The sequence below is a fragment of the Amphiura filiformis genome, chromosome 15, assembly GCF_039555335.1.
Source record: "Amphiura filiformis chromosome 15, Afil_fr2py, whole genome shotgun sequence".
Lineage (NCBI taxonomy): Eukaryota > Metazoa > Echinodermata > Ophiuroidea > Amphilepidida > Amphiuridae > Amphiura > Amphiura filiformis.
In genome coordinates this window covers 18790755-18817097 of record NC_092642.1, presented here as the reverse complement: position 1 = coordinate 18817097, position 26343 = coordinate 18790755, and the positions used below count along the sequence as shown (strand labels likewise).

Genomic DNA, 26343 nt, shown 5'->3' with positions numbered 1-26343 from the left:
CGCATTGCACAAGGTCTTAAGCAGTATTCAGACTTTTTATTGTACGTGAAATATTGTATGTAGGATGTACGTTATTTAATCTATTGCCATTCTATTTCCAGTAATGTTCAAGTTCTAACGAATGTTTGATGACGTAAAATCGATAATATATTTCTACTAGATATTGTATGTAACATATTATCGATTTTTCGTCATCAAATATTCGTTAGAACTTTTAAGTAATGTTTAAAAACATTACTGGAAATAGAATGGCAATAGATTAAATAACGTAGCTATGTTACATACAATATTGTACGTACAATACTCGGAGTCTGTGGAGCGCTTTATAATTATTAAGCCGATGAAATAAATCGATTCTGATAATACTGTATAGGCATACAGTAGGCCTACATTGTATACTGCGCTATCTTCAGTATGCTATCTTCGGTAGATAGCAGAATAGGTGACAAAAATTATTTATTAGTAATGTGAACATTATTTGTATCTCAGTGTAGCCTTTTAGGCTTTAAAGGACTCAATTGGTTTTCCATGGGTTCTTTGTAGAACCAAAAAGAGTTTTTAGGCAAGAAAACGGTTCTTTGTAAAACTTTAAGCTTGAAAAACCATTAAGATCTAATAGACCAGAAAAAAAGGTTCTTTAGGCAAGAAAATGATTTTTTGGTACCAAAAAGGGTTAACACTCCTTTTTACTTTTCTTAACTTTGTGATGAGTCCCTTATAATTAGAAAGTCGGTATAGGTCTATTTAAATCTTTAAGGTTCTATATAACCTATCATTTCTTAGGGTGCTGTACACAGGACTAAAAAAAAGTTCTAAAGTTGCACCCTTTTCCCCCTAAAAAGTGTACTTAGAATAGGCCTATATGTATGAAATGTAATACTGCACTGCATTGTGGGATATGGATCATTCAAGATCACCAGTGTATATTTTATCAGAGACAACATAACATTTAATGCATTGGTGCACCAATGAACTTGAATGAAATAAATGATTTCTTAGAACACTAACCATATTTGGATGTCATTATACCATACATGGCAGCACCCCAGGTCAGTGTTTTGATAATTGATTTGATACTTTGGGTATACAGGTATAAAATCCTTTTGTCTACCTACCATAGAGCTGTAAAAGAAATCTTCATTTCAAAACAACAAAGTTAACGCTTGACTAGAAATGAAATATCTTCATTTATTTTTGTGTAAAAATAAACGCACGTGACCTACGTGGGTGATTTACCCAATGCTTTATACAAGACCATTCCCCAGGCTTCAAAAATGCCATCAAAAAACAATGGTGTAAAAGTGGGGGGAAAGCCCCCCCGGACACAAAATAACTGGGAAGAAAAGAAAAAAATAGGGAAGGGGAAAGGGAGAAGGAGAGGAAAATAGGGAACAAAAGGGGAAGGGAGAAGAGAAGGGAAAGAAAGAGGGAAGACGAGAAAGGGGAAGTGAGAAGAAAAAAAAAAAAAGGAAAGAAGAGGAAAGGGGAAGGAAGAAGAGAAAGGGGGAAAGAAAAAGAAGGAAGAGAAAAGGGAAAGAAGAAAAGAAGAAATAGGGAAGAACAAAGGGGAGGAGAGAAGAGAAAAAGGGAAAGAAAGGGGAAGGGCCTAGTGTTCAACATTGTATATATTTCAGTTTTAATTTTAGCACATTATTTTATCTAGGATGTTAATATAATGAGAATAAAAATGAAAATCTAAAATCAAGGATAACTGTTGTACAAATTTTAGTGCAGCTTCAAACAAATCTGCACTACTTTCATTGTGAAATTTGTACTCTGAAACACTGATTTTTTAGCTTCTAATGCCAAAAACCAGGAGCTGTTGGCCAAATTTAGCTTTGAAATGAAATTTACACACAGAAAAAGTAATTTAAAAACCATTAAAATTATAAACTAAAATCTAAAAAAAAAAAAAAAAAAATTGAAAAGGTCGGTCAACCCTGATTTTGGCCGATTTTGGGTCGGTCGGTGGAGGGTAAGCAAACAATATTTTTGGCCTTACAGTGAACAATTAAAATCAAATTCATTGGTGCATGATCTGATGATGACTGTGCACTGTCATATCAACTTATTATTTCCCTTCATTTGGCTATAACTACATAGCACAATATACATGACAGTTCAAAATGGATGTCTTTCGTCTTTCCAAAGAAATTAGATTGCAGACATGTGAATAACCACTATTTCTGATCTGAACTTCTCTACCTTGACATAGTTTTGAACATACTATAGGTTGACTAAGTATTGTTGGTAGAGGTAGTAAAAAGATCAATTTTCATTGTCTAAATCAATATATTATTGAAAAATAACATTAATGTTTTGCAGAAGTTCAGCCTAATACTTTGAAAACTTGCTTGATTTATTGCTGTTAATTGAGTTATGTACGTTTTACGACGGTGATGTGGTTTCAGCCCTCATTACAACCAGGGATACATTTAAACATAACTCAAGAATCACAGGTCCTACAAAAGTATATCTGTGATATTTGAATCCTTCTACCAAATATTTGCTTCTACACACTCACTATGAAATGATCAATACCATTTTTGCCAAAGCTCACTATACTATTCACAGGATGCTGTGAACTACCAAATTGCAATTAACTACTTTATGGTGCTATAGCTACATTTTAGGCTTCAAAATAAAAACCGGGAATAAAAATATGAAAAGTTATCTCAAGAACCACTGAACCAATATTGGGTTAGTTTGTACATTTGAATGCATTTTTCATATTGATTCCACATATTATGGTCATGAAAATTTACAATTCCGAAATTTAAGTTGCATTAAAAAAAATCAAACTTTTTGTCATCAGGTCACACTTGTGTGGATTGAGACAGTGTTTGATGGTCTACTATTATATTATACCCAGGGTCTATTGAAAGCAGTCTACATAGGCCCTACTTGTAATTTTTAGGATCAGACATTCATATGTCATGACGTTTATTATTAGACTTATGTTTTTCCCAAATATTGTTTGTTCTACTTCTGGGCTGAACAAATGCATTTTTGCGCCTATCCGCTGTGTGTAACTATCAGTGCATCAGGGATCCCACATTTATTAATAAAACTCCAATTTTACTGTAATTAAAGCTTTTCAGGCTTTCACAGGGTATTTAAGAACATCATTGGATATTACAATCATGAAAAAAGTAGAAATTAAGAGAACATTTGAGTTGTGATCAAATTGCAACTTGCTTATCAATGTCCAGACATTGTTCTTCCAACATGCACAGGGTATAGTCCCGGGTATAGTCATGCATTGTGATCGGAACTGGCTGCGAGATCTTTGTCCTTCATATTTCACTGCGGGATTTCACTATACCTACCCACAATTCAAGTGTGGAGAGGAGAGAGAGCAGATAATACATTCATGATATTTTGCCTCCACTAGAAATTGAACAGAGGGACCTCTTGCACCAGAGTGTCCTCCACCAGGAATTGAACACAGGATCTCTTGCTTCACAGATTCTAATAACAATTGGCCAACTTTGAAATTTGACCTGTGTTAATTGCCCTTTAAATTAATGTCTAATCTAAGGACTTTCAACAACTTTTATGAAAGTACACATAAAGATTCTAAATTTGACACCTGTGGAACCTTAACTCCCGGGGATTCACTCCCATTGTGGCCTGTCCACCATCCGTGATAATAAAAACGCGTAAAAAGGGCCCGGGGGGCACTCAAATGTTAAGGTGGTACGGGTATGTGCGGCGGTCAAGGGTCCCTTTTTCAGGCTCTCCGGCAGTTCCTTAAGCCCCACATTTGGATCTGCTCCAGTTCTTTGAGCCTCAAACTCTGACAATTGTAGCTCTTTAAGCTCAAATTTGAAAATAATTTAGAAATTTTTAGCTCAACAGCCTATAATTTGGCCCTAATTTCAGTTCTTCAAGCCCCTATTTTGCCCGAAAATCAGTTCTTAGTTCCCAAAGTTCGGCGCTTCAGCGCCGCCACCCCTACCAAAATTTAAGTTGAGTGCCCCGGGAAAAAGGGTAGTTTTTGGTGGGTAGGCACGATATCTTGCGTATCGTGTTTAGGGTGTCAAAAGCATGAAAAAATGGAAAAAAGGGTAGTAAAATTGCAATTGCTAATACGTGGAAATGAAATTTAGGGTATGAAATTTGATGCAAGGAATAAAACAGGCGCGTGTTACCTGTTTAGGGGATCGTTTTAGCCAAGGGTTAAATCCTTGTTTAGGGTGCTTTTTAAAAGTTAATTATCACGGATGGTGTACAGGCCACAATGGGAGTGACCCCCCAGGCCTTAACTATAAACAACTACTGAGGTTCTGGATGGGGTCCCATCAAGGGCCAGCTCAGTTATACATCTCTGCATGCACATGCAAAAAAAATTGCTTACAAACTTTGAAACCAAATAAACACACAAACAAATTTGTTAAGATTGTCTTAATTGTTTCTAAACAATGTTTATTAATACTACTCTGTCAATGTCAAATACAATTAAAGTATTAAACACTATGTTAATATATTGAACTGTAAGTTGAAACATAAACGCAAAAACTAATTTATTAGACTACAATCTGCTCTCATTGTCAAATGCTGTTTGTTGTGAGGCTTGTCATATGACATATCACATGACATGTCACATGACACCAACACTTTATACCTAAGTGAATACATAACGATTGTCAAAAAATTTTGATCCAATACTATACTTGCATAGGAAATTGTGTGTTTTTTGTTGTTTTCTTTTTCAAATTTTCTTATGAAGAGGCACTGATATGGTACAAGCCTGGAGGGGGGGGGGTACCCTCAAGTTGTGTATGTACACACCGTGAGATGACCACCCCCAGCATGGTCCCTAAATGATAAATCACTACCCTGAGTTTCAGAAAATGATTGCCAAAGTAAATTAAGGTCTGATTAGCAAGTTATCTTATGGTATGCGTTCATTACTTTGGCAGTAACTTGATTGACAAAAATTGGTTTATAGTCAGTCAAGTCGTATACTGTAGCCTACTGCATTAACTTCACTTTTACCTGGCACTGTGCTTCATATCATGATAATGATACCGATCAAGTATCCATTCAAATCGGCCTGGACCAAGAGGTGCCCCCCCCCCCATTTGCAAAAATCCCAATTTGTGAGCATAGCGGGCAATATAAAAACAGGGTGGTTTTTTTATAGTTTTGTTGGTCAAAAAAGGTCAAAATATTGGGAAAAGGTCCACTTTTTATAAAATCACCCCCCTAGAAAAAAAGGTCCACTTTTTCAAAATCCACCCCCCAAAAAAAACCCAATTCATACATACAGGCCTGCATTTAAATATACTATTCTAGCATGAAAAATTACTACAATAATTTTCAAACTATGCGTTTCTGTATCATCCAGCAACAGTACTTAGGTTTTCACAGATCCGGGCTCAGACCTAAACCATCAATGAAACCCTAAATCTAACCCATCATGCAAACCAATCCATAAGTCTCAGACCTGCGCTCAAGTGGGAAATTGTGTCCACTTTATATTTGATAATGATAAAATAGCAAAAGCCCATTGACTATTGTATAAAAAATCCTTTGGTGCAGATCTGAGACTGACATCATACCAACTCTAGTGACTACTGTATAGCTAGACATTTTCACTAGTATAGCCAATTTTTTTTATATTCGCACTTTATAAAGCCAAGCAATGTCACAATACAAAAGCAAGAAAATATTTATATATTTATATAGCCTCTTATCATTCAGCTGTCTCAGAATTTTTTGTAAATCTTTTAATGTCATAAAATGTATTCTTAAAATGTCTGAATACAAAGAGAAAGCACATAATTATCTATAAAAGACATTTTCATAGAAGCCCATAAGTTAATACCACATACATGGTAACAGAAAAATAAAAAAAACGTATATACAAATCCAAGGTTTATATTATAGATATATAAAAACTTAAAAATTAGTACTATAGTTAAATATTTTTAATGAGTCAAGTTATAAGTAAAGTTATAAGGCCAAAAAAAAAAGGTTTGTCTCAAAGCTCACGAGAAATTTAAAGACAAATGCGAAATGCGATTTTTTGTTTTTTATTCCCGACTTTTTTCATGGTATTTTGAGAAAAAAGTCTGATTTTCGCCGATTTTTTCTGGAAAAAAACTAAACAAAATTTTTTTTTTTAAATAAAAAAAATTTCCGCATTTGTTTTTTGTCAAATCGTGGGATTTTACAAACGCGCGCGCAAGCTTTGAGACGAACTTTTTTTTTTGGCCTAAGAAACCAAATCCAAAGATGTACTCCTATATACAGCAAAGATTTGGGAAATGACATGAAGGAACAAAATAACAACCATAAAATACAATACAAGCAAATCCCTTGCTGAATTGAAGCAGTTTTCAGTTGGACTTAAAGTACTGTATACTAGACCTACTACACCAGAAGTATGAAAACCAATGCCAGAATTCTTTTGCACCTTTTCTCTGATGTATTAAGCCTGATGAGAGTGAGGTTGTGATTGGCTGCTGATTGAATCATCTAATGTATGGATGAATTTCATTGGCTGAATCAGGCCACACATCTCATGTTTGTGTACACATTGCCAGGTACAAAAGGATTTTAGAGGTGATTTTCAAGTATCTGTTGGGAGCACTGGGAACAATTAAAACTGAATATCTTAACCCCCTGAGCACTACCTGCTGATCTAACATTGCCTCTGATTGGTCAATTACATGATATCTTCACTTTAATCACCAATCAGAATGGAGCTTTGCAAATAATTCACCCCAATTTTTTGTGTGGTGAAATTATTCTAACAATGTTGATGATTGGTCCAATTGATAATGAAAACTTCTTTTTGGCCAATCAGCAGGTAGTTCTCATAAGATTAAGGGGTGAGGTATGCTTTGGGCCTACTTTGTTATCTCTGCGGTTATCTCACACAATGTTATAACCCCCTTTTGTGATGGGTGGGCTTAGTTTATTATCTCACCATTAGGTTGCATTTCCTCTGCCCTCAACTCAAGATATTTTTTCAATTCATTCCCTGATTGTCTTAAATACAATGCAAAAATATTAGAAACACAAAAATAGGCACAACAGGTAGTATCCATATTATCAATATAAGAGAAACCATATTGCATATTGCAAATAACATTGAAAGACGGTATAAAATCAATATCAATTATCAACAAAGATAACAAAAAATTCTTAAACAGTTGTTGGAATAGTTTCATTGGTTCTAATTGCCTGTGTTATATGAGAAAATAGAGCACATCTGCCATTGAAATGTACAGTTACATGTATCATTTGCATTGCGTGTAACATGGTATGCGTGCAGTGATCTCTTGCGTTGGCAGATCACACTAATTTGCATTACCGTGTGAAATGGATTCAAGGTCGCCAATTTCATGCACAGAAGTGATGGTTGGACTTAAAGATAATATATAGGCTTAAATTACATGCCAATATGATTTCATGGGTGCAAACAAAAATAAAAGTATTGATTTGGACCCAGACCGGGACCCAGACATGTAGACTGTAGTGCTGATATGACAACGAGGCGTAACATCAACCGTAGCAATTGGGTCTTAAAGTTGCATCCCTGGATATGACAACAAAATAGCTCAATTTCTTGGAATTGACCCTGTCAGGCGCCCTTTATCATACTGGCAAGTGGGATTACAAGAGTCACGTTTTTACAGGTTTGAACTAAAAATAACTGCAGTGTACTTCTAGTATATCAATACATACATCAGTCTAGAAAGCTAAGAGTCACATTCATATTTCATATGGGTCTTGTGGTTTTGGAGTTGAGGTTGAAAATATACCAAAACAAAAAAGTTTTTGATGCTTGCTGCTTTCAATGAGAAATATCATGGACATGGGGCAGAAATGACACTCCTTACATCAAGCCTTGGGATGTCATTTATAGTACCCAGTGGCGTGTCCATGGGGGTGCTTTGGGGGCTGAAGCCCCCACACTTTGTTAAAAATCAAGTAAAATCAGCCGCTTTTTTGGCGATTTTAGCCATTAAGCCCCCCCCACCTCCCGCATAACTCTTAAAGCCCCTCTGAACCTCCCGCAGGAACAGATCCTGGACACGCTGGTGGAACTCACACCTTTCCTGAATGTCATAAAATGATGTAAGAAGCCAATTACATTAGGGAATGTCAAGAATTCATTTTGAGCAGGTGTTGATTTTGGACAAAGTGGACCCGGCCTCCCAGGCCCGGCCTTTGGTACTACCACTTTTAAACAATTTCAACGACTGGATTTTTATTAGTGCAAAAGACCTTGCCCAGTATTATACTGTAATACATTTTCACATTCAAGGCCCATGATTGAACTCTATGCTCTGGTGATTTTAGATCACAGATCGACTTATATATCATAATTGAAGATATTTTGTCTAGTAATAGACAACCAACACAATGATATAATAATATTGTTAAGCGTACCATGATGACATTCTATTGCTGGTATCCAGGGCACAATAAATATAATGGATCAAAACATTAATATAATTCTATTTATATAGTTTTTTGGCACACCCACACACTTTTATCGGCCTGTATTTTCTATTACGTGATCATTAGCATTAGCAGCGTTCACAGTGCCCACATGGCTGGAATTCAACAGGTGTAAGTGTTGCAGATCTGTATCTCTGGTCCGAGGAAGGGTGGACTCCCGGGTGGACTGAGCCAGATAGACTTAGTTATAATAGTGACCATGTGAACCAGTGTCAATCCGTCTTGAAATGAGGGGGGGGGGGGGATTTGGCCTGAATTATCCAAAAGTGGCTGAAAAGAACCAAAAATGGGTCATTTTGCTAAAAAGGGGAGGGGTATATACATCCTCCCTGACCCACCCCCAGGATTGATGCCCATAAATTGCGAATAAATGGTTGGAGTTAGTTTATTGAAGTTATGCCACCCATACTTCTGACAATTTCATACTTCTGCTTAATAGCAGGAGTATCTGGGTAGGATATTTATTTGGTAGGAGCTTGTGAACTTACAATGTTATGCTGAGCAACAGGCATAAGTTGGTAAGGTATAGTCAAGAAAACCCTGTTCTACCAGCCATATTTATCATCATCAGTTAGCATCAGGTTTAGGCCTAAAGTTTGCTGACTCCAATTGCTGCTAGCGCAAGTTTATGCTTAGAAATAACTATCGTATGAACACAACTTCTGATATGATCATATACGACTTAGGTTAGTCTACAAGGAGCCACCTTAAGCTATATACATGTATAAATAACGGATCAAGCAAAGAAAAAGCATTGATCTTCAAGCCAAATTTATTTCCTTTTTTTCCCCAACATTATTCAGACCACAAACGAATTAGCAGGAAGGCACCGCATCCACAACAACTGATCGGTGTCATATTTTAAATTGAGGACATATAATAAAGAATGTTGAAATTGTGAAATGTCTATAAATGTCTGCAAATGAAAGGCATGGTTTCTGATTCCGAATCGGGGGATATGCTCTGCACGCACAGATTCTTGTGCGTAGAGAAAAGAAATTCCGCAAATTCTATCCAACTCCATCTTACTTGAATGAAAAACATTTTCTAGCTTATTCATTCAGGGGTGGCAATTATTTAGGTTAATAGGACAAAGTTTCAAATAAACATATTAAAATAGCATGGAGTATGGGTCTGTGGTTATATATCTCAATATAACCCTTTACCGCCTTTTACACATAAACTACAGTATAATACTGATCAAAGGTCTTTTTATCTAGGTTTTACGTGGCCAGTAGCCAAGCCATGCAGGGCATATCTTGCCCTCCCTGTGGGATGCTGGCTGCCCTGATAGTTCTTTCTTGTACTTTTTAGCCCATTTTGCCCATTTTCGTCCAAGTTTGCCCCTTGAAAATTGCCATGTCCCCCTAACTTGCCCACCCTTTGTAAAAGTGCTGCCTACACCACTGCCTACACCACAAAGTTAACTTTGTGACAAGTGCCTTGAATTTGCACGCGATCACGTGTCTAAACCCCCTGAGCACTACCTGCTGATCTAACATTGCCACTGATTGGTCAATTACATGATATCTTCACTTTAATCACCAATCAGAATGGAGCTTTGCAAATAATTCACCCCAATTTTTTGTGTGTGTTGAAATTATAATTCTAACAATGTTGCTGATTGGTCCAATTGATAATGAAAACTTCTTTTTGGCCAATCGGCAGGTAGTTCTCATGGGGTTAATTTAACTGTAGATCATGACTACAGCAAATGTACATGCAGGATGGCAAGGCATTTGGCAAAATTAGCGTAGCAAAACCTTGCATGTCGATGAGTGTCAATTTTGTTCTGGAATTTTGCCTCACATGTCATGCCATGAGAAAAGACACAGAACTTTGATCAGCACTGTACCCCTAAGCAAACTTAAGCAACATAAAGGACCCGCTTTGCACGCATGAAGAGGTGCTCAACAATTACCTGATTTGATAACATTCATAACAATTGTGTAAAATTAGATCACATGACCCAGACCTGCATATGTGACACGGTTAAGCAAAAGGAGTCACTTAATGATTAAACTAATAATTGAAGCTTTCAGTCTATTAATAGAAGTTGTCAAAATAAAGTTGGACACAACTTTATTTTGTATTCTATTGGTTTCTACATGAAGCTAGCAGTGGTATCACTAGGATCCACAACATACTCATCTATCAGGAGCACAGTTCTTAAACCCCAATACATTTGTACATTCATTGAATGACCTTTGAAAATTTGGATACAAAAACTCATACTCTGTAACTTGAGGTTAAAGTTTGCACTCTGATTATGTAATTGAAGTTATTGGACTATGTCATTGGGATGAGGCTATTGTGGTCCATAGTGTATGGGTTCAATATATGAGATTGTAAGGCTCATTGTAATGGCTTTTATTTTCCCCCCATGTGCATGATTTTTCCTTATAGGGGAAAGTAGTGAAAACTTTCATGTTAGCCTATTATTTGTCATAACTCAATAACTGCAATACATATGCAAATATAAATGTGACTAGTGGCTTCCATGACTCATTTCAATATTTCTGTTGAAATAAGTGAAATTGATATGACCCATTATATCTCAGACTCTGATCATGTCAAATTTCAAATAAAATCAAATTTGTTCACACGATTCATCTTTTTTGTGCATGAACTAGTTCACATTAATATAGATGTTAACTAGACTGTATAAAATGTAATTCATCAGTCAAGTACAATGTGATTATGATGTCAAATAAACTTATTATTGTTAGCAGAATAGTCATGTTCAGACCATCATGCTACACAACTCAATGTAAGCCTGGAATCCTTCAGTTATGCAAGTGATGATGTGATACTGTCCCGGGATACTGTGACCCATTTAGTGGCACAGAAAAATTGAGCCATTTTAAATGTAATTATATCATGATATGCAATCAATACTATCAAGACAATTTACCCATGAAGCAAATAGTCATGGAAATGAAGGAGGGGGTTATGGAAAATAAGCCCCTCCATACAGTGTAGCATAGCCAGCTCGTGTGATGGGGCAAAGCCAAATTTTCCTCCCCATTTGTTAATTGTTTGTCCCATATTATTTAGTCATTTTAATGACATTTTACTCTTCGACATCCCTATTAAATCCCTGAAAATTTTCTGTGGGGGAGGGGTCAATTTGACCCATCTCCCCCTGGCTATGCCTCCATAGCATATTGTCAGGATCCTTGCCATTTCACACTACAAAATTTACATACCATGCACCCTATCCCTTTCTAGACTGCTACCTTTAATCAGTCAACGTCCAGATACTTTGGCGACTGAGAAACTTGTATTCAAAAAGTGTCAGACATTTCCCCAGAATCCAGAAACTGCGCAGTTGTGTCTAAATTGACCTTTTGACCATGTTTGTTTTTGATCACATATTTTTAGAACATCAGAGTGCGATCCTGTCACGACAGTGAGGTAAAACATGGGCGCTAATAGAAAATGCATAAAACCAAAGTCGCACCCAAATATTTTCATGAGTCTGACACAATATGAACGGTAAGGTTTTCAGTCGTCACTAGCATAACATGATGCAGAGTTGTAGATGATTTAATCTAACCACTTTCCCCCAACAGACACTACATTGGGCTATTCTATTTGAAATACACACTACCCTTGTGGAAGATTTTGGAAATATATCTTCCACAGGGGAATATATTTTCAAATGTAATTGGTCAGAGTTAATCATTTTGAAACCCATACTCCCCCCAGTATTATGGCTTTACCTATATATTCCACAACTGGAGTAAGTATTTCAAATGGAATACCCAATTGTTTATTCTATTCAAAACTTGTACTCACACTGTGGAATACATAAGCTAAATCTTCCACAGGGGCCCACAGGGGTAGTGTGGATTTTAAATGGAATAGCATGTTTGAAGGTTATAATCCTCACTGCCACACCACCCCTCAATTACTGAAGTCTAATTCCACCACTGCACTAGCCCAAGCAGCTGCTAAAATGATTGGTAGTTCTCCTAAGGTAAGAGCACAATCTTATGTAAGATGCTGAAAGACAGTTGGTTACAAGTTTTAGCTTCGTTTGTCATTGTGAGGGATGTCCTATTGCACTTCTACAGTTGCATGAGCACCCCTGATAACTGATGGACTAAGGTCAGTCCATGTACACAATGTCCCATAAACTTCTTGCATAGTGCACTCGATGATATAGGCTGATTTGACTGGTTAGTCCATGGAAGGGATATCCCAGTTCATCCCGAGGATAGTGCACCCCCGGATATAGGTTTCTCTAATGAGTCAGTTGGTTAAGATGCACTTAGACCCCGAGAGGTCATTCCATGTAAGGGATGTCCCGGCACACCTCTAGGGTATAGCACCCCCTGATATAAGACACTATTTAGTTCAATGCTGACGATAAGAGAGTTGTCGCTGCGAAGTTCAAACATTGGGAATCCGGTATCGGAATGAGCTGTAAAGGAAAACAAGAAATAACAATTATTAGTATAAACAAAGAGTCAGGTAAACACTGAATCTAGCCTACAGGGATGTACTGAATCTAGCTTACAGGGGATGTTTCAGTATAAATGACAATAAGAAGTTGTGCAATAAACATGGGCGTCAATCCCACTTTCAGCAAAATGTCCCATTTTTTGTTCTTTTCAGCCACTTTTTGACAATTAAGGCCGATTGTTTCCCATATTTCATGACAGCTTGGCACTCATGAACATGGGATGCACTTTCAGCTATCAAAGATGCCAATGACATATGCTTCTACTAGGTAAAATTGGCATATGGATGGGTCTCTATTTTTCTTCAAATTTTTCAGATTTTAGGTTCTTTTATTAGGCAAAAAAAAAAGGTTTGTCTCAAAGCTCACGAGAAATTTAAAAACAAATGCGAAATGCTTTTTTTTTTTTTAGAAGAGCATCAATAACACACAATTGAAGCAAGGCCTAAATATTTCTGAAATGCATGCATCGCTAAAACCATCGAATTTGTTTAATATTTGGTGTTAACATTCTGTAGACTGTAGCTGACATACCTCTAGCACTTGTGATTTTCAAATGTGCGGCAGGTGCTAACAACTGCTGTTGCTGTAACAAGAACCGATGTTGCTGATCATCTGACAGATGGGGGCGCTTTGCTGGAGGCGGTGATTCCATTTCATCTTGTTCCCTTTCACGCTCTCTTTCCCTTTCCCTTTCTCTCTCCCGTTGCCTTTCTCTTTCACGTTCCCTTTCTCTTTCTCGCTCACGCTCCCTTTCTCGTTCCCTCTCCCTTTCCCGTTCCCTTTCTAGCATAAGCGAATGTTTGAAAGAGAATTCTTGACGTGCTGCTGCCAGAGCTAGCTGCTCCTCCTCAGATGCCACTACAATAAGAATAAGAAAATACAAGGTAAGAAAAACACACTATCCACACAAGTGGACTACAGATGACAAGTCTAATTTTCTTTAAAAAGACCCTTACCCCTCCACCCCTCACACACAGGCCTATAACCAGGACTTATTTGGGGGCTGAAAAAGTGGCATAAAAAAACCCTATTTTTTCGCTCGCTACGCTCGAAAATGGGACTTTTTGGGCCTTTGGCAATTTTTGTTACAAGCATGTACACCCCTGTGTACAGGCCTGCTAATGAGGTTAATCATGGCACCAAGTCAATTTAGTCAATTATATTCTAAAATTATAAGAAAATTACCAGTAATTCAAGAATCTTTTACAACTTACGCACTTGGGTTTAATCACGCACTAACAAACAGCCTACGCATATCAATTATCTTATTATATACAAACTAACTACCAATTTGTAATGATAGCTATATACTTAATAAAGATGAAGAATTGGCTAACTCTAATTGAAGCACATCATTAGCGATACCAAAGTTAATCATTTGGTTAGCCAACAATCACTTTAAGTTATTACACCTTGGATATGGTAATATAACCTTCAACTAAGCTTCATGGAAGACTAAGCACATTAGAAAATTGCCTATTTACCCCCCAAAAATAATCATTTGTGTAAAAATTGAATGAAATGGGTAAAATAAATTACTAATAATAAACTAGAATTTTAAATTTTCACTGTCATTATGGAATTTGTATAAAAATTAAATTAATTAAGGACAAACATGCCTTGTCTTGGATCAGTTCTTAAATCTTATTTGGGTAGAAATTAAGATGATTCCAATATTTTATATTTTGCAATTTCATAATCATGATAATAGCTTCAGGTAAGATCCTTCTTACCGGTATCACAGCCGGCTGATTACATGCTTAGAGTAATGGAATGTATTGTAAATCATTCATCCATTGGTTTTAATAATCATTACTTATGTATTATATCGGTAATCAACTCTACCTTTTCTTGTAACAAATTATATTAATTACTTGATGAGAAAAATTGCTATTTTCTGTGGTTATGATGATGATAATAAGTATTTGGAATTACCTGCTATCTACTGAAGATAGCAACAGGTGGCGATTGGGTTATTCCATTTGAAATCCTCCCTCCCCCTGTGGAAGATTTCGGAAATATGTTACACAGAGAGAGTATGCATTTTGAATGGAATTAGCACATTAGGCAGCTCCATTTGAAGTTCATACACCCTCCGAGCAAGATTCAACCTGAATCTTCCACAGAGGGAGGGCGAGTTTCAAATGTAAATTGGACCTGTCTAATGTGTTAATTCCATTCAAACTTTATACTGCCTCTGTGGAACATATTGCCAAAATCTTCCACAGGGGGAGGGTGGATTTCAAATGGAATAGCCTACTGACAGCCTAAAGGCATATGTAATGGTATCCTATAGGCACACATTAGCCCAATTTCAGTTCAGGGGCACTGTGGATTTAATAACAGACTCCTCTGAATTCACAGACCATCTGTGAATTCAAATACTCTTGCTAACTTCTTACTGTATTTTTAGCTAGTTTTGTTTCAAGGTGCTAACATGCTGTCGTTTATATTGTTGTGGTTTAAAGATTTGCCATGTGCTACAATAACATAATGTCTTTGAAAAGCAGTGAACAAAGTTATGCTAAAAGTTTTTTGGATATTTCTACTTTATTGTGTCATTTTGCTCTGCATTAAATTACACAGATAGAATTTTAATTTGCACAGATGAAAAGCAAAAAAGCTCATTAACTATAATATCTGATGTACAAAACAGACTGCTTTATTTGCTGCCAAAATTGAAACAAGTGAAAAGTCTTTGAAATCACAGACCGGGAAAGTGAATTCACAGGGCTCCCGAACTGATTTACTTGCAACATTTTGTAAAATATATTATGTGGGTGTTATCATAGTCATGTGATCATCCACCACGAATGTGTAATGTCAGTAGAAATAATATTTTGAGATATGCTCCATTAAACTTCTCAAAAAACAATAGAAAACAAAGGATTTCCCAACTCTTTCATACTGATTTTTTACTACCTTGCAAGCACAACAGGGACATGTAATATATCATTGTAAAGTTTATTTTGAGGAAAATTTGACTGTTTAAATGTTTCAAAATGTGAACATGCTGACATTTATGGTGTATGGTAGCTTATGGTTATTTAATTATGATCATCTTTATAAACCATACTGCACTTATTGACCTTTTTCCTATACACGCAACACACAGACCTTGTAATTAGAAAAAAAAGGTAAAGGTATTAAGGTAATGGAGCGATCCTGTATAAACAGTGATCGGAGTGCCCATCTCTCTTTCATTGGCGATTGGGCCAGACTCCTCCATGTAATGTTGCTATAGGGGATCGCTACACCTCCTCTACAGCGAGTCTGTTACCTTCCCAGCATTTAAGAATGCGGTACCCATTTAAACACCTGGGTTGAGAGGAGTAATCGAGATAAAGTGCCTTACTCAAGGGCACAACACGATGGCGTCTCCGGGGCTCGAACCTGCAACCTTCCGATTATGAGTCAGTGCCCGTTCCGCTAGGCCACCGTGCTCCCTTAATTAGAGCGTGACCTCAAATTTGGAGCCCGTGTTGAAGGTATAGCCGACTAGCTAGTTAGCACTGGATTTGTCACGTGGACAGTAATTGATATACCGTAAAATGGTTTATGGTACCGCTAATCGGGTTTAGACAGGTAGGTGTTGTGGCGCATTTGATTTGTGTAACACATACGTTCAGTGGTTGATCTAAATATTTAGCAAAGCAGCAAATGGTGTATATGAAAGCAAACTCAGCCTCTTTATACATTAATTTTTAATGTATATTTTGATTAAATTTTTAATGTTCAGCTTTCAACCATTTATGCATTTTTGTAAAATCATAGGGCAAATGAGTGGAGTGGGTAGGGATCCTTAACTAGAATTTTGATGGCTTACCAAATTATATCACTACTAGAGCCACATTCTGACTGGGTGAGTGGGTGGGCAAGCTTTTCACTGGCTCAAAATACTAGGACAAATTTGACAGAAGAAATATGTAATTTGCCCCTTGCCATGTTTCAGGCCAATGTTAAAAGGCAAATTTCCATGGGCATTTGTCCTGATAAGGTGATTGTGAGAGTGAATCAGCAGTATACTTTAGCAATTATTTTGCCCCCCCCCCCCTTCCTGGAAATTTTGCCTGGTACACCATGCACTGATCTACAGCATGCTCATGTGACAGTACAGACTTAAATGCTCTGTGTGCTGGCCAAAGGCTTCAGCACAAAGAGTTCCTCAAGTTTTGAAACACTTTCTCAAACTATCAAGGCTATCCAGGGGGGCGGCCAAGATTAGCTCAATTTTGGCGTTGTCATTGGTTTTACACGTAAACACAAAATGTCTCAAATTATTCCAAAACTGTCGTATGTTATTAAGCACTATTTTATCAGTCTAAATCCGTTGAGGTTCGCCAGTGAACCTCATTGTAAGTACTGTTTTTTGAGTTTTTTGTATGAATAACGCATACGATATGTTACGATATATACTGAAAATTTCCCCTCGTTTGTCAATGAGAATCGTAGTGTAGTGGTTAATTAGCTCGCCTCCCACGCATAAGGTCCGAGATCGATTCTCCTCCCGGCGGTGATTAAAAATTTTTCTTCTTCTTTTTCTTTGAATTTAAAATTATTTATTTTCATGTGAAAATGTATATATTGCACTGGGAAATATATTTTGTGCTTTTTTTTTTTTTTTATGGGGCCACCCGGTCAATAGATGTAATAACGGATCTTGGCTCCGGGATAATATAATTGCGTCCATCGTGCAGGCAGTGTTGCCGTCATATTGTCTGTTTTGTTTACGCTTTTGGCTGTTGCCACATTGAATAATGTAGTCCACCATCGTCTGAAGGCTATCTTAGATACCAGGCTTGTTTGTACTCATATATTGCTTTTCGCATATTGATTTCAAAAAATGTTCATAACAATGTACAATTCTGAAATTCTTCAATTTTTAAAAGATTGAAACTTGTTGTCTGCAGTCAATACCTATGTAGAGATGCCATTGGATTGGAAATGAGACAATGTTGGCGCATTGTTTTGGCACATGTATAAAGATAATGTATGCATGTGGGCCTGTGATTTTATCATTTCCAAGAATTTATACAGGGGTACTTGTTATCAATCATAGAATATAAAAATGTAAAAAAAAGGCCTTCTTGCAATAATAACCCCTTAATAATGTAAGAGACAATGAAATAAGACTATTATTGCATTCTAGTCCGCAAACTAAAGTCATGGTAAGATACAAAGGAAATAGACATCAAAAAATACCAACAAGACAGAAATTGGAAAACACAATTGGTTTTATGGTGCAGTGTGCAAACCCTGGGGTGCAAACAAACAAGATGACCTGATTTAGTTGATTTGCCAAATATGGTCTTAGCATATTTTTTTTTAATCTAAGACATTTTAAATCTTACAGTATACAGATCTTTTAGTTTAAAATTTTAATCAAAAATTGTATTATTTTTGAAGTTTTTTTCTTCAATCTTTGAATTAAGAATGTAAAATTACAAACTGGTGAGCCTTGTGAAATGTAAATTGAACAATCAATACTTACATAGTGATAAAGGTGAGGCCAATGCTGCAAGTGGTAATCGTGAAGGGTGAGGTATCATGGTAGGAGGTGGTGAGCCCCGTGAATGATGTAAACTAAAGGCAGCTGGGTTGGCGTGGTGGTATATCGGCCGTCTTCCCTCACGACGATTGCCATCTATAGCTGCTTGTAAGTCAGCTGGTGTACTTAACGATTTCTTATCACACTCGTATGGGTACAGGTATTTCATATATCTGGCAAATAAAAATATAACAAATGAGAGATTTCATCATTTTTTGCAATTATACCCATTTCTATATTGATACTTATTACTGTATAAGTGGAAATTTGTGCGCTACATTTATTATTGTGCTTTTTGCCTTAAGCTGCTACCATGAAAATAACAACACACCGATATATTCCTTTTGTGTACAGGTCATGTAAGGAAACTGATCCATACAATAAATGTGTATGAATAACCTCACATTTGACCATTGTCACTTTAAATATTGCAAAATGTTGGCTTCAAAATTGCAATTTGTGTGTGCCTTGAGCAATATGTGACCCAATCTCATCCACTCCCGGGATCCCTCAGGCCAAAGTCCGAAATTTTGAAAATTGAGTTACTACCATTACTAACTTGCTCAGTATCTACACTTGCTGATGTTGAATCCCCAGGTCTCATGAAGACTTGGTTGCAAAGTTATGAACCTTTTATATATCCATTTTCTTATGTGTTTCATTGCTTTTTTCTCCACTCCTTTTGGCTACATCTCAGTTTCATAATTACCATCTTTAGCCTGATAGGATCAGATCTGGTCACATATGTTGAAAGATGGAGTGAAAGATTCTCAATTGACTATGTTCACAGGTTATAAGTGGCATGTCCAGGGGGTGCTGAAGCCCCCAGCATACTTTGTTATAAATCATGTAAAATCAGCCGTTTTGTGGCATAACTCTGAAAGCCCCTCTGAGCCCCCCGCAAGAACAGATCCTGGACACGCCGGTGGTTATACTACACACCAACCTTCATCTCCACATGTAATCAAGTAATCTACATGCACTGTTTACATGTGAAATACTACAGCCTGTCTCAAAAAAAATTGTGCAAGTGAAAAGCGCCCCCTATGGGAATTAGAAAATACTGTTATGACATAATGCTTACTTCAACGTCAAGGGCACAGTCTTAGCTCTCAAATGCTGTTTGTTCTATTCAATTTGCTTGTTTTAATCTCGAGATATGCTTACTTAACAACGAAAGGGTAAAATCACAATTGTGCCACTTTTACTAGGGAAGAGGGTTGTACATGTAAAACAAATGACAGCATCAAGTTTATCAAGAGTTCCTCCGTAAAATCAAAAGAATGCACACAACAATGCAACATTGTTTTTACTGTTTTATCATGATACAGGTATAATGATTCTCTTTTCCCACTTTCACATTCTGCTGTAAAATCAAATACATGGGCATGTCAATGATTTTATCATGGTAAATACTGTTCTTTTTGACACTCAATGCATGTATGCTAAAAGACAAACAAATATTGCACACTTATAGGTTAATGAACACAGACAAGTTCATGAAATTTGACAAATTAATGAAATTAGACAAAATAATGCTGCAGCGGGCTGATGTAGATGCATCTAATGCACGAGCCCCGGGGAGTGCATTAGACTTATCAACACCAGCTATCATTGAATTACATGTACAGCCCTATTCCCTAGTAAAAGTGGCACAATTGTGATTTTACCCTTTTCGTTGTTAACTAAACATATCTCGAGATTTAAAAAAGCAAATTGAACAGAATAAACGGTATTTGAGAGCTAAGACTGTGCCCATGACGTTGATATAAGCAATATGTCACAGCGGTATTTTCTAATTGCCACAGTGGGCGCTTTTCACTTGCACAATTTTTTTTGAGACAGGCTGTACATAAAATAACATTATGTTTGAAATTAACACACACACACAAGTTTTGTGCAACAAGATTGAACACTGTCACCATTCACAGCATTATTTTGATAAATTAAACTTTATATAAACTCATTGTTCTATTGATATTAGTTTTGACTTTTAGATAGTTCCATTGGACCAGAAACCTGTCACTATAAATGTCTTTGTATCATTTTATGCATATTAAACTTGGGTGCAATCTATGACAACACAAAACACATTTCCTATTTTTGTTTCCAGGTGGAAATTACTCAAGCTAAACAATCAAAGAAATATCATCAATACAACACAATCTGACAGCATCAATCTTATTTAAAAATCTGAGTTGCCAGAAAATATTTTAACCTCTAATTAATTCAAAAGCAGGGTACTGCCAGAAAGCATCTATTACACCCAAATGGGCTACTTTCACATTGACTGCTGTTCTTCAAAAAACTTTCTGCACCTTTAGTCGAAGAAATGGCTGTATTCTCTTAATGCAAAAGAGTAAAAAACTTGTTTTCCAAAAAACGAGTAAAAATTACTCTAAAAGAGTGAAAATCACTCCTAAAAGAGTGAAAATCACTCCTAAACGAGTGAAAATCACTCCTAAAAGAGTGGAAACCACTCTTAAAAGAGTGAAAATCACTCCTAAAAAGTGGAAACCACTCTCTCAAGGTATGATATAAGGGACGTTACTCAAAACAAAACAGCCCAGTGCAGTATGTGTGCTGCTAATGTTCTTGTAACTTTTGAAGTGCCAAATGAACTGCAGCCACAAGTGGAAACATTATTTTCCTACTCGCATATCTTTACTGGATTCAATCAAAGATGTTTCCACAATTTAGGATCTTTGGGTGCTCTTTGCTTTTGTACTACTTTTAGACAGCTTGTTGCCACTTTATCCATATGCAAAAATTTGAATAATCAAATCATAAGGTAAATACCCATGACTTGTTTCATTCAAATAAAGCAATCTAATAAAATGGTATGGACCAGGTGTTATGATATCATGAAAGCAGAAAAATTGAGGAGCAGAAAAATTGAGGAGCACGTGTGGCCGAGTTGATAAGGCGCCTGACTCGTAATCCATAGGTTGTGAGTTCGAGCCCCGCTCGTGCCAACGTGTTGTGTCCTTGGGCAAGGCACTTTATCCTCATTGCCTACTGGGGGATGGGGTGGGGTTGGATTGGATGTTTGTATAGTTGTTTGTTTCAATGTTGCAATATTGGCGCTGATTAAGCTGCTGCCTGCAAATTGCATTGTGTCTGTTTAGGTGTGTTTAGTGTACAATTCTTGCAATTTGACCTGCGGGTCACCATTAGAGTTTGAAATAAAACCTTCCTTTTTTTTTTTCTTTTTTTTTTTTTTTAGAACCATGGTAAGATAACTTTCATGCTTGAAGTCCAGTTGGATTCTTTTGTATAAAAAGTGGCACATTGACAACATTTCATGCGTGCCTTCAAGGTGCGGTATAATGTCAAGGACTATTTGCTGGTTTACTTTTCTTCCCCTTCCAATGATGAAAGGTGCAAAAAGTTTTTGCCGTGGTGCACAAAATTGAAAGAATCCAAGTTGTCCATTGCATTGAAGGAACATAGATCTACAGGTTTTTACTTGGTAATCTTTTATCATAGTTTTGTTAATATTGAACAAACAAATCAAGGCAAGCATTACCGTAATGCACAACATGCAACTAAGCGTAGATGCTGCAACCAACTGCCTGCATGCCATTCTATATCAATACACAATGTTATGAGTCAAGTCAATTAAAAGCCGAATAGTGTTAGCTGCAGGTAGATTGAGAACTTTTAGTACTCACTCTGCACTTACTTCTTGTTTAAAACAAACACATAAATTGTGTTCTAAGTGACCGTTCACAAACACTTGTTGGGGGCCTGATGCAAAATTGGGGGTCCTTAAAAGTTTTGACCCTCCTACGGGGGGTGGGGGTCCTGAAAAAAATTGACCACAAATTTTCCAAGGAAAATTGAGTTTATATGCTTTTCCATGGGGTTGACCCATAATTTTCATGTCATAAAGCAGGGGTCTGAAATTGTTGAGATCTGAAAAGGGGGGGTCAATTTTGTTTTGCATCAGGCCCCACTAACAAGTGTTTGTACTGATCAGTCCCTAAGAGTGAAAGCTGCACTTGTGATAGATGCTGGTAGACCATTAGTACTCGCTCATTACCTTCTTGTATAATACAAACAAACAAACAAACAAACACACAAACAAAACAACCAAAATCAACTTACTGTGTTCTAAGAGTAAAAGCTGCACTAGTGATAGATGCGGGTAGATTGAGACCTTTAGTAATCTCCCTCCATTGTTTCTTGTTAATCACTTCTACTAATCCACCCTTCTCTGTGACCAGATTGAAAAGGCAGTAAAGATCCAGCACTTGTTTGGCCATGATGGGAATGCGATTCACTGGAGTACCTGTTAATGATGAGAGTAAAACAAGAGTATAAGAGTAGGAGTAAGAGTAAATTCATGACAATATTGCACATCTCCTTGTCCTTGTCATCTAGAGTTCATCTCTCATCAAATGAGGATAGCCATTATTACTATGACTACTGCTTCAAAATTGCCTTGGTCTTTGTACATTTCTGGTGGAACCAAGATGGTGACACCATTTTCATGTTACTTTAATTTTCCAAAATCCGACTTTGCGATGCAACAAGTGTGAGTCTATCTACTCTCTAAATGTAAAAGAGAATTTCCACTCTTTCAAAGGTTTTGAGTGGAAAACACTCTGAAATGAAAGGAAGTACGTTTTCTTTTGGCAATATTCACTCATTTAAGAGTGTACAGACTACTTTTTTCAATCCTTTTCGAGTGTAATTTTCCACTCAAAAAGGGGTTGTCCTCCATTTCACTCTCTCACTCTTTTTTACACTCTTTCCACTCGGTGTACATTTAGAGAGTAAACTTGCACAGTGTCAGTACACTCTGATCGCTTGTGGGTGGAGGGTATATCAGGGGAAAGTCAAAATGTGACAAATTTGGGCACTTTAGAGTGCAATATTCCTAAACTGCACCCAATCGATGTAATTTGTTAACATTGTTGACTGTATCAAAATTGGTGAAAATCAGTGGCATAGTGAGGGGCATGTGGGGGCATGTCCTCCCTCAATCGATCTGAAATTTTAAAAATCCCATAAGAAAATTGCCGAAAAACGGCTTGTGCCCTCTCAATCAGACCTGGTGCCCACACTCCCGTTACTTCAAATTAGAGTTATAGCTCTTTATCATGTCTGTCCATGCACTTGTTCCTCCCTTTTATCTTTTTCCTCCATTTCCCTTCATTTTCTCTCACATGTCATCGCACGACTCTGGTTTTAATTGAACCAAATGTAAATATTCAATCAAGAAGATCCTGACATGACTTTCTGATCTTGTCTTGTTAAAGAAAATAACAGTAATACAATGCATGTTTACCTAATCAGAACAATTTTCACAATAAACATTTGAAGGAAAATAATGGTTACAAACACAAATAGACATGTAACGTTGGATGTTTAAACCTGAATGAACATACGATTATTAACCATCCACCATTTCAGCAATTCTCATGAAATAGACCATTACATTACTGCACCATATTCAATTCAATGCAATCACTGGACCAATTTTGGAAAAAGTCAACCAACTTTGTACCAGGCACTATTACGGTGCAACGATTTGAATGTGTGTGTGTGGGGGGGGGGGCATGTGTGAGACCAATTTGAATGGAGCAAGCGGTGAAGCCCCAAGCGAAGATTTGGTGCACCAATTTACACTCTTACTGTTTTTTGTTTGTTTTTTTGAATAAAGGTTTTGATATCATTAAATATTGTGTATAAATGGACATGAAAACGTTTTAAAATATTTGTATGAAAAAACAATTTAAAAATGCTATTGCTTTTTTTCCATAATATTTTGTCAACACTTAAATATTCAGCCCATGATTCAGTATGTTACAATGTTTTCGAGCAACTTTACAAAAGTTTTATACGTTTTGTATAACCCAAATTTTCACATTTTCTGGCAACCATTTCTGCCCTCTTTTACGAAAACGTTCTGTATTTGCCCTGTCATTGAGAAAATTTGTTTTTGAGCCCCAAATCTTACAAAAGACTTACAAAATATAAAACTGGAAATACAAGAAAACAGATGCATACAGGTGACTCAATAGCTCTCAATTTGTAGAAATAATTGATGCATCTGACAATAGATGCCATCATAATTGCTACACTCTATTAAATTCAATTAAAATCCAATCTAGATCAGAGATCCATGATCACAGATACCTATTTTACAGATGTTGATTTTGAAAAGAAGTTAGATGATTTGTTGATATGAAACCAGCTGTATTTTTATGGTCTGTTTACCTGTGCACCACAAGGAAACAAAAGATGGTATTAAAGTAGTGTCTTATTGATGATTGTGTCATTTAAACATCATAATGTTAATGTTATATTCAAAGTTCCAATTTAAGGGATCTATTGACCTGCCCCAGGTGATTTTTGACAAAAGAGAAGGTAAGAATAAGGGAAGAAAAAAAAGAGGGAAGAAAAAAGAAGTGAAAAGTCTCTCGGATGTGGTTTTGAACCATGCACAGACCCCTCAGGTGCCAGACACATGACCAGAGATGACCAATTTAGTCAGTCTCTTTATAGTCCAGGCCCTTAGATAATTGAATGACCCCAATACTTAAAAAAAAGACTCCCCACATACCCCTAAGAAAATGACAACCCCCTATCACTTTGCCACTCAAACTCTCTCCACCAGTCTACCAGAACTTTGGGGGAGCATTGGAGAGGAAAGGTCGCTTTTATACATTGCGTGCACAATATTGCAATACTGATTCAACCTTAGCAACAACCCAAAATAAAATAAAGACTATTATGTAAACCCAAGTAACCGTATTATCATGGCTAGTCAGATGTCTGGTCAGCCAGTCTATTTTTGACTTGGTTACCAACAAAAAAGAACAAACAGTCTGACCCGCCCAATATCTTTCGGTAATATAATTGTCATTATTCATGATTTTTCTGAATTCCAAGGGTAGAGGCAAGCGACCTTAACTTATTATATATAATTATATTATTGATGTATGAGAAAAATATAAACAAAAATAACAAAAGTTAGTTTTATTACTTTCTCCCAAGTGGAAAAAATCAAATTAGAGTCAGCATGATTGCCATTTCATGGACACTGATCACACCCCCACAATGGAGGTAAAATGGTATATTAAAGGTAGGGGCTTGAAATTGCATGGTTCAATTGTCCTTTTCGGTAAATCCCATAAGCCTTTGCGAGTACACCTGAGATGTCGTCATTTGAATGACGTCACACCGACTTGCATTTCGCAGTATCAATGTTCGATAAATGATGAGCGCATCTTAAAAGCAGTGGCAGCACCAAATGGGGGGCATTTGGAAGGGAAAAATCCCCCAGTTAGAATTCTTCCCCCTGCAAAACCCAAAAATTTCCACCACTTTTTGCAACAATTTTGCTTAAAATTTTTTGATTTTCCCTGAAATTCACTTTTCCCTCCAATGCCCCCCATGTCTACCGTATTCATCCCAATAAGCGCCCAGGGTGCTTTACTAAGTCATTTTGGGTGGGCGCTTATTTTTTACCTGGTTTACCTAATTTTTCGTAAGGGCTGTTTATTAGAGACAAATTTACCGAGAGACGTTCTAGTAGCTTTTCTGATGCAGTAATGTATGCAGGACTTCAAATCCTCAAGCTATTTCACTGAATCAACATCTATCAGTCAGCAAATTGAAAATACCCTGGGTGGGCGCTTATTGGGGTATGGGCATTTCTTGGACGAATACGGTATATGTTGTCATCAATGTGCACATCATTTTTTGCGCACACTTGACCGTTTGCAAAGGAATCTAGGTATTACTGAAAAGGTGAATGATCATCAATATGAGTTAAAACGTGGAGGAGTCGGTTGCACTTTTTTCTCCCCAAAAAGGATCTATTTCCCCA

General features: G+C 36.8%; 1 protein-coding gene across 1 annotated transcript in view; it reads right to left on the bottom strand.

Moving 5' to 3' along the window:
* Positions 1 to 4392: 4392 nt before the first annotated feature.
* The window catches only part of LOC140171355 (protein dead ringer homolog), a 74833-nt gene continuing 52882 nt past the window's right edge, over positions 4393 to 26343 (bottom strand). Inside the window, exons 4-7 of the mRNA XM_072194597.1 lie at positions 22611 to 22794; positions 18444 to 18673; positions 13484 to 13810; positions 4393 to 12910 (exon numbers count right to left, since the gene is read on the bottom strand). Coding sequence (XP_072050698.1) covers positions 12747 to 12910; positions 13484 to 13810; positions 18444 to 18673; positions 22611 to 22794 — 905 coding nt within the window. The 3' untranslated portion in view covers positions 4393 to 12746. The remainder of the gene's footprint in view (positions 12911 to 13483; positions 13811 to 18443; positions 18674 to 22610; positions 22795 to 26343) is intronic.